The sequence below is a fragment of the Leptonotus elevatus genome, chromosome 2, assembly GCF_054856555.1.
Source record: "Leptonotus elevatus isolate MCC_2025b chromosome 2, RoL_Lele_1.0, whole genome shotgun sequence".
NCBI lineage: Eukaryota > Metazoa > Chordata > Actinopteri > Syngnathiformes > Syngnathidae > Leptonotus > Leptonotus elevatus.
The window spans coordinates 6,222,456-6,237,972 of NC_141240.1; the positions used below are offsets into that span (position 1 = coordinate 6,222,456).

At 41.9% G+C, this 15,517-nt stretch overlaps 1 protein-coding gene across 4 annotated transcripts in view; it reads right to left on the reverse strand.

The window, feature by feature from the left end:
* The window catches only part of LOC147178281 (lysine-specific demethylase 6A-like), a 39,369-nt gene that overhangs the window by 1,706 nt on the left and 22,146 nt on the right, over positions 1-15,517 (reverse strand). For 3 of the 4 annotated variants that reach the window (XM_086070209.1, XM_086070208.1, XM_086070211.1), the window contains 17 exons: positions 15,267-15,404; positions 13,101-13,232; positions 12,955-13,026; positions 12,769-12,870; positions 12,241-12,639; positions 9,802-10,661; positions 9,380-9,509; positions 7,491-7,596; positions 7,154-7,359; positions 6,995-7,053; positions 5,860-5,934; positions 5,626-5,774; positions 5,408-5,522; positions 5,125-5,312; positions 3,581-3,722; positions 3,343-3,469; positions 3,061-3,231 (listed from right to left, as the gene is read on the reverse strand). In XM_086070209.1, the coding sequence (XP_085926335.1) occupies positions 3,061-3,231; positions 3,343-3,469; positions 3,581-3,722; positions 5,125-5,312; positions 5,408-5,522; positions 5,626-5,774; positions 5,860-5,934; positions 6,995-7,053; positions 7,154-7,359; positions 7,491-7,596; positions 9,380-9,509; positions 9,802-10,661; positions 12,241-12,639; positions 12,769-12,870; positions 12,955-13,026; positions 13,101-13,232; positions 15,267-15,404 (3,171 nt within the window). The remainder of the gene's footprint in view (positions 1-3,060; positions 3,232-3,342; positions 3,470-3,580; positions 3,723-5,124; positions 5,313-5,407; positions 5,523-5,625; positions 5,775-5,859; positions 5,935-6,994; positions 7,054-7,153; positions 7,360-7,490; positions 7,597-9,379; positions 9,510-9,801; positions 10,662-12,240; positions 12,640-12,768; positions 12,871-12,954; positions 13,027-13,100; positions 13,233-15,266; positions 15,405-15,517) is intronic. The other variant, XM_086070210.1, reaches the window with a different exon arrangement.

Here is a 15,517-nt window from a genome sequence, read left to right on the forward strand (position 1 = left end):
GCGGTCTCACGATTAGCTTTATGCTTCGTAAAATGTACCTGTGTATTGCTTCTTCAAGTTGTGCCTCAGGACGTGTTTAGTAACATCGGGGAAAACATATTTGTATGTTAAAAAAAAAAACTCATCACACATCCCTCAAATCAGTTACAAAGGGATTGAAAACCAGCATATTTTCTAGGTTAGCTGGGTTTGCATCCAATAACCGACAGACTAAAACATTCTCTATATGAGCTAAAGGGAGAACCAAATTAACAATTTCAGTGACATGTCTCAATCATATCAGAGTTTTTATTTGGCAAACCTTAATATAAGTGAGACAGTTGAGACTTTATCACTCAGATGGTTTGTTATGTTGGACCAATAGTTATGAAGCTTTTGTAATGACATGAGACAATTTCATGAATGTATTGCAAATGATTTCATGGACTTCAAATTGTTGCATGAGAGATTGCCCTTGCAATACCATCAATATAGCCATACGACAATTTTTTTATTATGTAAAAAAAAAACTGCATTATTGTTAACTCTTTGACTGCCATAAACGTTATAAAACGTTTAGCATAAACCTAGGGAAGGGCGCCGAGGACGTTAAAAGACGTCCCCTATGTTTTTTTTTTTTTTTTTTCAAAAACGGGTGCAGGAAAGCCTTGGGCAGCTGTGCTGAAAGAATCAGGCTGATCTGATTAGTCAAAGACTCGTTTTGGCCCCTAGAGGGCAGCGATGACTCTCTTTGCACAAGGTTGGATGGGCCGCCCACCGTGGGCGTCAGTAGAAGACGTGAGGCGGAGCTAGAGTGTTGAGGAGACAATGGCTGATCCAAGCCACAATGGCTTGACCAAGCAACCGGTTACAGGCAGCTCAGCTTGAGCATTTTTTTCAAAGACGGAAAGCATCAATCAATACTAAAAAGCGCATTGATGTCAACGATGATGATGACAACGAGCTCTACGCCAAAGTTGGAAGCTTTGGCCTGTTACTATCACGTAGTAAGCCTCACCGGCTACGCGCGGCTAGCGCTGCTAAGGCCGGAAAACGCGCACAATAGCCGGCCGGGTACTTCTGCACAAGCGGACATTCGATCGGGCGATGGAGAGTTGGCATCGACCAATGCAGATTGATGTCAACGATGATGATGACAACGAGCTCTACGCCAAAGTTGGAAGCTTTGGCCTGTTACTATCACGTAGTAAGCCTCACCGGCTACGCGCGGCTAGCGCGGCTAGCGCTGCTAAGGCCGGAAAACGCGCACAATAGCCGGCCGGGTACTTCTGCACAAGCGGACATTCGATCGGGCGATGGAGAGTAGTCGAAAAGCATCGACCAATGCACATTGATGATGATGATGATGGTCAACCTCGCCGGAGTTGGAAGCTATACGCGGCCGTTATTCTCTCGTCATAAAGCCTCACCGGCTAGCGCTGCTAACGCCGGAAAACGCGGAGCTGCACAAGCGGACATTCGATCGGACAATGAAGAGTACCCCGAGTCCAATGCATATTCATCGGAGGAGCGGGTACAGTCTGATCACGGAGAAGACACTGTTTCTGGACTACGATGCCACCATGAATGGAGTGGATAAAATGGATCATGCAAATGCTGTTGCGTCTTCTTGCACGCAGGAGAGTGTTACACAAAGAAAAACTGTCGTTGAAACATCCACATATTTGTAAATAGCACCACAGTTGCACACATTTGTAAATAGTTTGCCAAATTGTTGTCAAATTGTTACACTGTTGAATGTAAATAAACGTATTTTGCTATCAAAAAACACTTTTTCATTCTTGGTGGTAGTGTTTTATAGAAGTAAAGCACTATTTAGGTGTTTGTGGCATCATTCATGGACAAAAAGAAGTGTCAAATTCACTAGAATGCATGAAATAATATCGTTTCACTAAAAGCTTGATTTCTCCGTATTTTGGTCCAACACAGGCGAAATTGGGTCAAACTAACCATTTTCTATTGTTGATTACTAAAGAACGGAATAAGGTAGAAACAAACTCTTTTTTTCTGATGAAAGATGAAAGTCCAATCTTTCATTTGGTAGTACGTGTGTTTCCATAGTCCAAACAGAACAGTTTCTGTGGACCTTGAAAATCAGTCAAAATGCTTAAATCGGCTGGCACTGGCGGCATCCCTTTTCTGAAAACGTCTGGCAGTCAAAGAGTTAATTACAGAATATGGCAAGCATGACCTCATTGTTCAATGTTTGCTTACACTATTAGTGCTCTATCATTTGCACCACATTCCGCACTTAGGAGTCCTATAGTTTTTCATTCCACAACATCATTATACTTCATAAACGGTTATTGAGATGTATGAATTAGGGACATCCCAATAATTTTTTAGGTAAATGGTAATGGTACTTCATTTATATAGCACTTTTTCACCTTACAAGGCCCTCAAAGCGCTTTACATTTTGGCTACTCATTCAGCTACTGATGACGCAGCATCAGGAGCAACTGATTCTGCTGATCGGACACTCAGCGTCTCGGAGTTTATAGGGCAATAGGCTGGCCTGGATGATGACTGGATGATCTGTCCGAGGTGAGAAAATAAGCTTCCCCCCTCATTTGAATGACCGGCAGCCGATATTGTGTAAAACAATATTAAGCTATTACTGCTCCATTTGACAAGATATGTTTAGCTTTGGATTCTTTTGTAACTTTGTGACCTATAAAATTTCAGAAAATTAAGAAAAATTATCTTGTCCCACAGATACCGATCACCTGAAAACCACGTGATCGGCACCAAGGACCGAAAAGGTCACGTGATCGGATCGGGATATCCCTAGTATGAAACAATTGTCCATTGTTTACATCTGCATCATGATGCATCTCAAAATCAATTATTTCTTCTATCACTACAGAATTTCATCACTTTTGTATGTATTGCGATTATTCTGGAACCCTCCACTATAGTTGTGTCAGGTGTTCAGTCAGCCTCAACCAAAATGAATACCCCAAACCCAATTAACAGTTGTTAATTCTCACAACCTAATCGTTTTTCAGCTCAAAGCAGACAGTGCCTGGAGTCAATTTTGTCATCAATATGCAGACTTACTAATGCAAATTGGTCGTAGACCTGCATGAGGTCCTCCATCCTGTGTTGCTCCAGCACCACAAAGTCATTCAGTGTGGCGCTGCCTTTGCGGGCACAGTCCTGGCAGTGGACCACGTACTGCTTCTTGGACAGGAGCTCACGGCGCACAAATAACAGGTTGAACACCTCAACCTGAAGAGCATGCAATGCACACAGACACATAAATGATTGATTAACATGAACCACGGGCAACCTAGTTATATGACCACGCCATCACAAAGTAGCACAAAGAGAGTTCCGAACCTCACAGATTGTGCAATAGTGGGCCGGCTCGTCCCTGGTTCGGTTCCTCAGCACCGTTTCTTTGCCAGCTGTCGCTAAAGCTTTCTTCACCCACTGGCACTGCTTCAGCGTCCGCAGCAAACAGTACCTGTGAAGGATGCGTCAGGTGGGAAGGTTGCAATTAACCTTGTTAACATTTTTGTTTAAAAAAAATCAACCGCAATAGTGGAGCAGTGAAATGTGTGAAAGACTAACTCACTTGATCATCTCAAACAACTTGTGATCGGACACCTTTATGTTGCGTGCCATGTTCCAAGAGAGGTGCACCATGGGAACCATGGATTTCACACTTTGGAGCTTATTCCACTCGTAACGTTCCACGGCCAACTTGTACTGATGGGCTTAAAAACACAGTCAAAGAAACATGTCAGATAACATAACGATTTAAAAAAATCGAATTGCCAGAGCTTGGTAGTAATGAACTACATTTACGCACTTACATTTACTTTAATGGCTTGGATGAGTTGTACTTGTCAGAAGGTACACAGTGTTCGGCAAGTTTCTTCCAAAATTTTATAATTATATATTACTAGTTACTTGCATTTGAAGGTAAGTTTCTTTACTAATAAGTTACTCTAAATTTAGGTTACTTTTAAGTTGGGATGGGTATCGAAGACTTTTTGTGGTATGGACCGATTTAGGTCGGTACTTCCAAGCACCGATTCACGTAAAATTAAATGGTGCCATGTGTCAGTTCTGAAGCGCGTCATTCTAAGTTGTGACTGTGCGGGAGTAGAACAGTTGACGATTTTCCATGGCGCACTTGAACATAACATTTGCGTACACCAGCGTACTAATTTAGGTGCATTATAGTAATTATACTTCAGTAATTGTAAAATATTATACCTTAACTTTTTACTATCCCTCTCTGCCTTGTTTTAAATTTTAATTTGTTAAGTTTTATATACTGAAAGTAATTGTTAAATTGCTTTTTCTTTTTTTTTTTTACTGTTAAATAAACAATGATGAACATTCATTACCACCCAAATAAATAAATACAATTAGGAGGGAGAAAAAGAGCGCAAGAGTAACGAAAATTGGTACAGTTGAGTACGGTATCGATTCCCAGGTACCGAGAATTGGAACAGTAAACTCAAACGTGAAACTACTTTAAGTAGCTTTGTTAAAAAAATATATATATATATCTTGGAACAATTGATTTAATACTGATTTCTATATTTCAAAAGGAAAAAGCTAAATTCTAAAATGATTCAATAGTGACAACCCTAGTCTAATCTCTGCCTAATAATAAATCAGAAGTTACAAAGTACCGGAGTTATTTTTTTTCACTGAGTAATTAATTAGAGCATTATTTTTACTTGAGTCATATTGATCTAAATTAAGTAAAATGTTGGGCTTGCTGGCAATTGCAGGCCATGCACTTACACTGATGGTTTCCTGTAGCACATCAGTACTGCACATTCAGCTGCTTTGTATTAAAAGTTGCACCCGTCGAGTGTTACAAAAAAACAAAAAGTGCCAGTAATGTAGCCGTGTGTTAGTAAAGTCACTTAATGTAGTGAGGAAATGGAGGTCAATCAGCCGAAAAGGTCAACAATCAGCCGGAAATCAGAAATGCCATTCTAAAAGGTCACAGTATATTAGAGACAATTTTCCTTTACCAAGGCTCAGCTCAACTGCTTGCTTTGTGTGTGCGTGTGTGTGTGTGTGCGTGCGTGTTGGGGTAGAGAAAAAGCTACAGCTGTTCTTTTTGTCTGAGTGCCCTATCGAGCCTCACAATACCTGTAAGTGGTCCAACGTTCCAGGCGATGTTGTTGCACCAGCCAATGGCCTGCACCCAGTGGACGGTGCCCGTGTTGAGCCATACCAGGTCACCTGGACGCTGGATGAAGCGGTACACGGGCACATCAGCCTCATAGAGGTCCTCCAGATTCGGCCACCACGAGCCCATGAGAAAATTGATATTGTTCCTGAGGGTGACAAGGGACAAAAAAATAAATGAGGCTCAAGTGTTCACAATGTTATCTGGTGGGGACACAAAATAGCTCATGAATGGGGGCCTTACTTTTCACAGAAGTTGCTCATCACACCCCAGTAGGCCTCTGGTACAGCAAACCATTCACAGTCTCCAGGTCCAATGTTAATGTTGACTGCGCAGAAATTGTTGTGCTCCTGGTGACCTGCAGATAACCCAAAAAATAAAATAAAATCACCAATCCCCAAAATATCTACATCCACCTTGGGCCAAAGAATAATCAACATGATTCATTTGGTTGAACAAACCTGCTATTCGGCTCCCGGGGACCTTCATGTACAGCTGAACAGTGTTCATTCCCAGTATGGTGTGTCCCACATGGCTAAGCAAGTTGCCAGCCGATACAACACGAGCGAATGCTGGCAGTTTACTGAGTTCCTGGAGCTGCTGCTTCCACCTGGTGGGAAGAGAGAAACATGTGTTGAAAAGCAAATCAGATTCAACGAGGCTGCAGACCAGTTGGCCAAATTACAGTCACTTACTTCCTTTCATCTGACACGTCGATGTTTGTTCCAAACTTGATGTGCTTTAAAGGTCCTCTTCTTTTGCGCACAACACTGCCAAATGACAAGCATACATCTTAAATGACTGCAGTCTAACATTACAATACATTTGATTTCATTTATTTATTTCATTCTTTTTAAAAAATGAAAGGGGGCAGAAAGAAGTAAAACTTACAACAACAGCCCCTAATGAATACAAAATGAATGACAGCTATGGTCAAGGTAGACTTACAAAAATAACAGTTTTACTAAATTACTCATTAATAACTGACTGCTACATATCAATGTTATATATATATATATATTTTAAAATTATTGTGCTTTTATACATTTTTTGAAGATAGAAATGATTGGAGATGTTTAGATTTTACTGTCAAGATTATTCCACAGACTGAGTTGTGTTGTTCTATACTTTACTTTGGTTTAGAAAAAAATGTTTCTTAAAATCTGGTTTGCAAGTTATTTGGCTAAATTTAGTGATGGGCTTCATAGATCATTTAGAGGCGGGAATATTGCACCAATTATTTACATTTTAACTCATTCACCCCCAGCCATTTTCACTGAAGCAACACCCCTCGCTCCCAGCTGTTTTACTGGATTTTGACTGATTTTGCAAGGCCCACAGAATATTGTGTTCTATTGCTATAAAAACATGAAAAAGAAAGATTAGGGTATCTTTTTTCATAAAAAATGTATATTTCTATGTGTTTATGTTTTGCAGCAATTAGCATTAGAATATAGCTAAGTTTCAACATTATTCACAAACTTGTTGAAAACACTGGCAAAAATAGCTTTTTTTGCAACATGGCCCTGGTTGATCTCCTTTACTCTGATGCCACCCGCTGGTCGTTTTTTGTTGTTGTAATAACTACCATTGCTTTAAGTAATCTCTTCAGGTCAGAGGCTGCATCAAAGCCTTCTGTATGCTCTAGCATAAAAACATATAATGGGACCATATCAATATTTACAATAGAAAGTTTTAATATGTTTTTGGGAGCAAATGAGTTAAGGATTTTATAAATATTGTGTTTATATGATCCCTGTATCTTGTATTATATAAACATTAGTAACTTAAAAGAAGTTTCAGGAGTGTTTTGTTTTTAATCGTTTGTACCTCTCTGCTGCTGGCTCTGTGTCACAGGGTTCCTTGAGTGCCTTTTTTTCATTTTCCTCCTGAAAAATCAGACATGAAATGTGACATGGAAGGGGTTATTTTGTTATCTTTACGAATTAATATTATGATTCTTCTGGGGCGTATCATCTCGTCACTGACCCGTAGTGACTCTTGAAAGGAAGCAGCCTGGTACTGCGCATACTTAGCGATGGTTGTATGGGCTCGAGCACTTTCACAGCGCCACATTTTCTTGGTGCCCGTCACATCCCAATTCTCATCTGCAGGTTGTGACAGCTGCGTCCACACTTCCACCAAATGCTCTGGGTTGGCCTCAACCAATGTCTTTGTGGAGAAAAGGCCCAGGTCTGCAGATAAGCATCAACAACCAGATAAAAGCTAGACGGTAAATACAATCTCTTTCGGTTGGCTGTAAGCATGCATATGTAGCAAGCAGTTTGGCTTCATGCTCAAATCATACAGTCATTTCAATATTTACCCAGTTTGAGTGCTCCAGCCAGTCCTCTGATGACAGTGACAGGATTGGAGGGATTTGTGCAAAACTGGTGCAGTGGTGGAAAGAAAGCATCTCTCTTGTTCTCCAGCTGGTTCAAACAAGAAACAGGGTTACAGTACCTCTGTGGTGTGACCAACTGAAAAAGTTGGTAGCACCAGTGCTACCAGTGCAAAGGTTAGTGTAGAGCTAGAGCCCTGCTTTAATGAACACTCATATTTAAATATGTTTACTAATGGAACTAGTCGAAAAGGAAAAGTTGACGACCAATTAGCAGCCATTGCTGAAGAAATAACGGATGCAAGCTAGTGTTACCTCCATCACCTCAAAGTCCCTGTAAGTTTCAAATGCTACAACCATTTTACCGCAGCTGCATTTTGCCGCTCACTCTGTCCCCTGGTTTCAAAACCAGCATCTGCGCTTCTCCTCTGCCTGCCTGCTCTGCTTTCTTTCTTCACATGTTAAACCTGCTCTTGTCACTCAATCACTTATTTTAGTGTTTCGCGCCTGTCAGGGTACCTGAGCAATTAGCATGTCTTTTCTTATCTTTCCCCTATTAATTACTGCCTTGGCACCCATCTTGATCACAATACTTGTCAGAAGTGTAGCTTATTTGTTGTCATGGGGTTGATGCTTAGTGACTTATGATGTGTTGATACACACTTTTCACCTCCGCAGCTCTGCATCATGTTTAGTCACATTAGCTTGCCAGCCTTAGCATGTAGGTAGCTGGGTCGGTGCAAAACAGCACGCACCAAGAATTTCGATACGAACAACGGAAAGTCTTTAATATTTTACAATATAAACCTGTAGTGTTTTTTGGGGTCAAATTTCTTAATGAAATTTGTACTGGTCAATTTATTAAAGTTGCAGTGACTAATAGCGCATGCATTTAGAAGCACGCACACTACTGTGGCTCAGAGACCAAACTCTGCAAGCCTACCACCAATTTTTATTTTGCATGAGCAAAATCTCTGCAAGCCTACCAACAATATTTGTTTTGTGTGAGCAAACGAGAATCTCGGCGAGCGACGGCGACTTGGCAGCTGGTGTGAAGCCTAGTGAGTGACACCGAAAGATTGAGAGAGACGGATTTAGCTGGAGCAGCTAACAAGAGGAGCTAGCAGGAGTTAGTCGGAGCCATAGGCTGGAGTGGCTAAGAGGAGCTGCTAGCAGATTTTTTACCTTTGAGAAAAAAAATACTCAAAATAATAATAATCAAAAAGGAGCAGCTAGCAGAAGAAGCTAGTAAAAAAACTTATAAATAAAAAGCTAGTAAAAACTTTGCGAGAGCAAAGCAGAAAGTGACAAGCGATGGGAGTCTGAATCGCCAGACCCAGCAACGACCACCTGCAGGCCCCAGGTGTGGAAAGTAAGCGGTGGTCAACCCATTTGTACACTGGATGTAAGCACCACCAGGGCTAACTACGTTTGCGAAGTTGGCCTTTGGGAATCCGTAGCAGGAAGATAGTGGCGAAACATGTCAGCCTCTTGTAAGGTGAGGCTCCAGTCATGTAATATAATTAGTGATTACTAAACCTACGATTATATAAAAAAATGTAGGTTGATGTGATAGAACATATTTATTTTTGCATATTATTGAAATCAATAGTGTTTTTTTTAATGGAATGAATTATTAATTCACCACTAGATGGCCCTAAAAATTATACACTGTGGCTCTAAGTGTCTTGGTCGACCAACAGCATTGTATAATGGCCCCCTGGCCACAGTGTCGGATGCTGAATTAAAAAAAAAAACTGCAACAATCAGTTAGCGTTCAGTGAATTCCATTGGGAAAAAAATATGGACGATCCATAACATTTGACAGCCCTGAAAGACTACAGGTATAAATATAGAATCTCTCTGCTACTCACATAGATGCTGGGGGTCGGTGGGTTGAGTTTGTCTTTGGGCAGGGCTGGCGTGGGAGGAGGGGGCAGCCGTGGTGGCGGGCACTTGTCAAGAAGGATGCTGCTATTGGAAAGCCCGTTTTTGCCCAAATTTCTGCACACACACACACACACACACAACAAAGATCAGGCGATTTTGCATGAGATAATTTTCTTGCAATTTGTTTATCTCTGACGAAGCATCAATTTATGATCAAATTCAGATGATAAATGTAGCACATTGTTATTCAGTAAAACAACACAAAAAATGTAAACGTGACTCAAAATACTTGCATAGCAACAAGATTGCCTGGCAATTACATAACCATTTCTCATGCTTCAGTGACGATAAAACACCACTGGGGGGAGCCATCAGCAAACAAACATCTGTTACATATTTGTCTCACCTGCAGGCTTTCAGCACGTCTGTGGAGCTGGGGTAGATTGATACAGATGACGAAGACGATGAGGATGATGAAGAGGAGCCATGGGGGGGCGTGGCCTTGAGGCCGGTGACAGCGGGTGGCTCGGCTTTCTGTGGGCTCTGAGAGTCCTCAGAGATCCCCGCTTTACCGTTACCGTTGACGGCCGGTGCTGTTATAGTTGTAGCGGGACTATGGCCACCTATCTGGGTGTGTTCTAAGGATTTGGGTGAGGGAGTGGCCGTAGATATGGCAGAGATAGGTGAGGAGGCGGCTGAGCTTCCCTGTGTGTTGGGGGTAGAGGGCAAGCCAGCAGGGTGGATGTTGTTGACTTTGTTGGGTGATGTCGTCGATACAGTCCCTTCTGTCTTTCCCACACCCCCCTCAACACCCCCTGCCAGCAGGGCAGATAGTCTTGGATTGTCTGCGCTAAGGCTCTGCTTTTCACCACTTTCTGCCACCTTGCCGACCTCCCCCAAGTACATGTGATAGGCCAGGCTGTCGGACTGCGCCGCTTTGCCGTCCGGTGATGTCAATGGCGATGGCGCACTGCCCTCTGAACTGCCATTACCAAGGGATGCGGATGCTGTGACAAGGGTGGCTGCAGTGTTGCCATCTTTGGTAGCGGACACACTGGGTGCTGCCCCACTTGAGGTAGAGGAAGGGGGAAGAGAGGGTGGGGAAGGTAGGTGGTTGTGCGCTGGCTGTTGCTGGGGCGTTGCAGCGCTGGGATGTCCAACCTGATTGTTGGACTGCGGGGGAGCAATGGAGTTGGGGGTATGCGGGTGAGAGGTGGTTACCTCAGTATTGGAGCCCACAAGAGAAACAGGCCGCTTTTGTAGCACCTGAAGGAAGGAGACAACCGCTGATTAAAAACACTAGAGGGTGGCAAAACACCCTTAGAATTATTAAAACATTTTGAAAATATCCATTATGACATTCATGGCAATATTATTTGTAAGGAAGCATTGATTGCTGCTAGCAGTCAACTGCATTTTTTTTTTTAAATATTAAATTTTCTAATTATCATTAAAATACATTGCTTTGTTTTTCTTTTTTTTCACATTTTTGGGGGGTTCTTTTGTTTGTACAGGATTGAGGTGATTGTTCCTGGAATGACCTTCAGTCAATTCAAAATGGCTTTGTTTTTCTCTCTGTAGTGCTCGATTAAAAGTTTAATTTCACGTTGACTTTGTATCTTCCTCATGGTGTTGTTATGTGCGTGACTTCTGTTGTTTTGTTAGGCTTTCCTCACGTACATTAGGTTAGTATTTACTGCTCTACATTTTGGGTGCACAACCGTCTACGACTCTACAGAGACAGATGATTTGTTTCTGATTTTAACTGTACCAAGTTATTTTATGCTCGTTTATTTTTATGTATGCCGTGTTTTTTCATGTGTACACTCTAGGCATTAGTAGTGGGGTTTCCATCCACCCATTTTTATTCGAATTTTCAAGATATGCGAAAAGAAAACTGAATGGAAACACTAGAAATTAGAAAAAGGGCCCACAATTAGCACAAAAAAAATTACAATTGGAGGGGGTGGATTTTGAAGTGCATTGAAAAAAGGAACATTTTAATTTTGGCTATGCAAACAGGTTTTGCGAATGAACGCTGACAACACCGGATACACGTCACACGTTTTGATCGGATAGTACACGTACGTTTGGGGGGGGGGCGACGAAACAGAAATCTTTTTGGAATTAATTAAAGAAGCGAATAATTAATGAAATTTAAATTTTAGATGGAAAACAGTTTATTAAGAATTACAAAAGCAAACTAATACCACGTCATCGCAAGGCGCAGTTGATTCCTGTTGTTTTTCTTTTAAATTACAGGTGGAGCCAAGATTGCACAATGCACATTTCACAAGTGGCAAGTTGCGCTAACATTGAACCATATTTACAATTTTATATGGACCGCCATGGATGAAATATTGCAATCTTGTATACCGCCACCTACAGCGGCGGAGTCCCCTCTCAATATTTGCAAAAGAACAGATGGAAACGGGGATAAGTCGCATGTCCTTTTTTCACATTTTCAGTAAATTCGTTAAAAAAATACGAAACAATTGGATGGAAACCTGACCATTGTTATGACGTGAATTGTGCTCCGCCTTCTTGGCCAATGCATCATTGAAAAGGTAACACTGGTCTCAATGTTTTTTCTTTTCTTTTTGCAAATAAAGGTTTTGATCGGCTGATTATTTGTACAGTCATTGCACCCACCACTTCATGCTTCAAATAAATTATTATGAGACTAAAATGAATAACATGTCCATAATGAGTTTATGTCAATTTATGACCACAACTTAATGTGTCACCAGCTATATATTGTCAATATTATTTTTTTCATTATGTACAAAAATAGACAACATAATCATCATAGGCTGGCTGTGGCGCAGAAAAAAATACAACTTACCTGAGAGGAGTTAAGGTGCAAAGGGCGTGGCGTGGCGTCCTGTGTTTGCGTGCTTGTGCAGGTGTGAGGTAGCAGTGCTGCGTCGCCGCTGCCGGCAGGTTGCAGATAAGGCACATCTCTATTGGGCCCCATGGCTGTAGGCCCCGGCTGATTATTATTATTATTATTACTACTACTACTGTTACTGTCACCCAGACGAAGGGAGACGGAATCTGAGAGTCTGTGTGCCCCAGAATCCACAGGCCCATTGGCCAAAGGTTGAGGGGGGCACAGGGGCCGATGAGGTCCCAGATGGGGCCGCGTGGGATGCAGGCTGGGATTAGGGGATGGGAGGGAATTGGCAGTTGGGCCATTGGGGAAGGAGGGGCGCATCTGACCTCCTGACGCATTCTGCCGCATCTACAAGTGGAAAGTAAGATACCATGAACATTAATTGTTTGAGTTAACAAGATAAAAGAGTAGACCAGCGCATGAAGATTATTTCTGCTAGTGTGTGTATTGTACAAATGCACAAGTCATCATTTTTACTTGGTGCTGCTGCATCATGGTGAACTGAGCTTCCAGCTGCTCCAAAATCTGCAGCTGTGGGGGCTTCAAGCTGGCTCGATTACTCCGTAGCTGTTCCAACAACTGCAGAGAACAGCAGTATAAAATGCAATAAAAAAGCACCGGAACAAAAAGTGAATATGAATTGGAATAAATGCAATGACCAACCTGCAACTTCTGCGGGGAGAGGTACCAGTTAGGAACGGGCTGCTGCAATGGATTAGTGGCCCAGGAATCTCCCTGTTAATTAATGGAATAGCACACATTAGGCGCAATAAAAGGTAGCATCAAAGACTTACAATAAAAGTTTTTACCTTGACAGGGCTGGAAGCTCGCTTCCTCTTGGCTGGGCACGACTGGTCCTCTGCTTGGCCCAGTGCAGCCACGTGAGGAGGGAGAGACTGACCTGAACCACCACCCTCTGCAGCATGGTTGGGTTTACAGGCCTGGAGGACAGGAGAAAGACGGGGAGTAGCGCAGGCAAAATGAAACAAGGGAATAGTAATGAGCAAGAGGTGGGGTCAATGTAACAAAAGGCCATTGAATAATGATTGGAAAATATCAAAATGCGGATAGAAAGGAGGTGGAGAAAATGGGAAATTAGGGAGGAAAACAAAATAAAGAATCATTGTTAAAATGAGTGAAGAGGAAATTCAAAGCCAAGCAGAGGATTGACAGCATGACAAATGGGGAAAAAAGAAAGAGACAAATGTTGACATTGAAATAATTGTAACATGTCTAACTGGGGCTAAACCGTTATTAAGTGATCATGTTTTACTGAAGTATCACCCTGAGTGGAATGAGATTTTCTACTTCCAATAGTTGGCAAATTTAATCAGTTATAAGCAAATGGACTATATGCACAACAACAATACATTATTAATTTCCCGTGGAAAGGTAAGGTTAGGTACCAGTTTCCGGAGTTTCAAGCTACTACAAACTATTTGGTGGAATAATATTCATCCTCATCCTTTAAATGTGAGATTACATGAGGTTGATAGGTGATAAAATTGATATTAATAATGTTATTTATCTCACTTTTACATTTTTTTAAGAAGAAGGCAGCCTTTTCTAAAAATCCCTTGGACAAAATTTACGTGGAGAACTATTTTCAGACCTGGTCATTTAAATCTGTGCAGGCAAAACTCACAAGGGTCAATAATTTCAGGACCAAAAGGAACTGTTTAAAACCTGAGCTCTGAAGCTGAAGTGGTACAACCCGGACGACATGTGACTGTAAAGGGTGATTTGAAAAGATGATGCCGTCATTGACTGTCACATGCTGCCCAAAGAAGTCGATTCTGAGGCGCAGTCATAAACTAGACATTCCCTGGGAATAACGTACAACACTTTGTTACAGCTGCGGGTGGTTTTCAAAGTGCTCTCTTAACAGAGTTGAAAATTTAGTGTCTCGAAGGTTACGTTTATGTGAACATGCATGTACTGTGAAACAGACTCATTCATTAAAGCAGACATAGATCTATGATTGTTTTGCCTATACTAGGTAATATGTTATTCAGGAGAACTTGGCACAATCGCAGCAGATAGTAAGTATACGCGACGTTTGCATTCCGCTGCACCCCAAACGCAGAAGTAGTGTGTGTGCGCATAGAGTCCATTGAATGCATTAAACAGCATAATAGGTACAGCTGCCCTATAAAAGTGAAAACATCAATCATCATGCTATGTCATCACTACAACTGTGTTAAATTACTCTCCCTTCAGATGGTAAAACATAAGAAATACACAGTATGAACATTGTAAAATGCTATTTAAGGATGGATCGGACCCATTGAAAGACCTTGGACAACACATCAGAGTGCAGTCAAAATTACAGCAGCAATCATGCACAAACACTACAACAGGTGTAAATTAAAGAAGTGCTGGAACACTAGGGGGCGACAGCGAAGAGACTCTCTGATGGCACCCAGCCTTGTCACACGATCAAATGAACGTGCGAATTAGGATTGCAGCTGCTTGACGTTAGAGTTGCAGCGTTTAAGTAAGTCACAGCGTCAAACAGATAGGAGAAGTTTGCCCCTTGAACAGATTTGTCAACAAAGTGTTTGCCGTCTATATCTTGTTCTATATGGGGGATGGTGAGGTGAGGGAGTGGAGAGATTAGTGTTTGACTTGAGCGGCGAGAGATGGATGAAGCCGAGTAACTACTGGAAAGAAAGGGGGTGGGAGACTGAGTAACACTTGGCTAGACTCCCTCACCATCTAAATAACAGGTGCCGTGAAGCAGCTGTTGACCTCCATATTATATTTCAATGTGCTATCCCAAAAAAGGCTTTAAGAGAAACAAACTCAAACGGTGACAGAAACTTTTTTTTTCAGGTTTATATAATAGTGGGAGGTGGAGCTCAAGCACAAGTGTTACCCAACAGTGTGCATGTGCTGACAGGCGTGACGGCGTGTACATTAGGATTATGTGTTTTGAGCGTCTCGGGTCAAAGGGGGGGGATCTGGTCTCTCACCTGCTGTGGCGCACTGCTCAGGCCTCCCTGCCTGGAGGTGAGCTCAGCCGGGATTGGTAGACTCCATGCCTCCTCAATAAGAGGGAGCATTTTACTTTTACTCTGTGGGCTACTGAGCTGGGGGTTACTCAACTGAGCCTAGGGGAATGGAAAACGACGTGAAAAACAAAAAAACAAAAAAACAAAAAGAAAAGAAAAACACAAAAGGCTTTCTTGCTTAAATTAAAATAAAATATAAACGGTGACTCGAA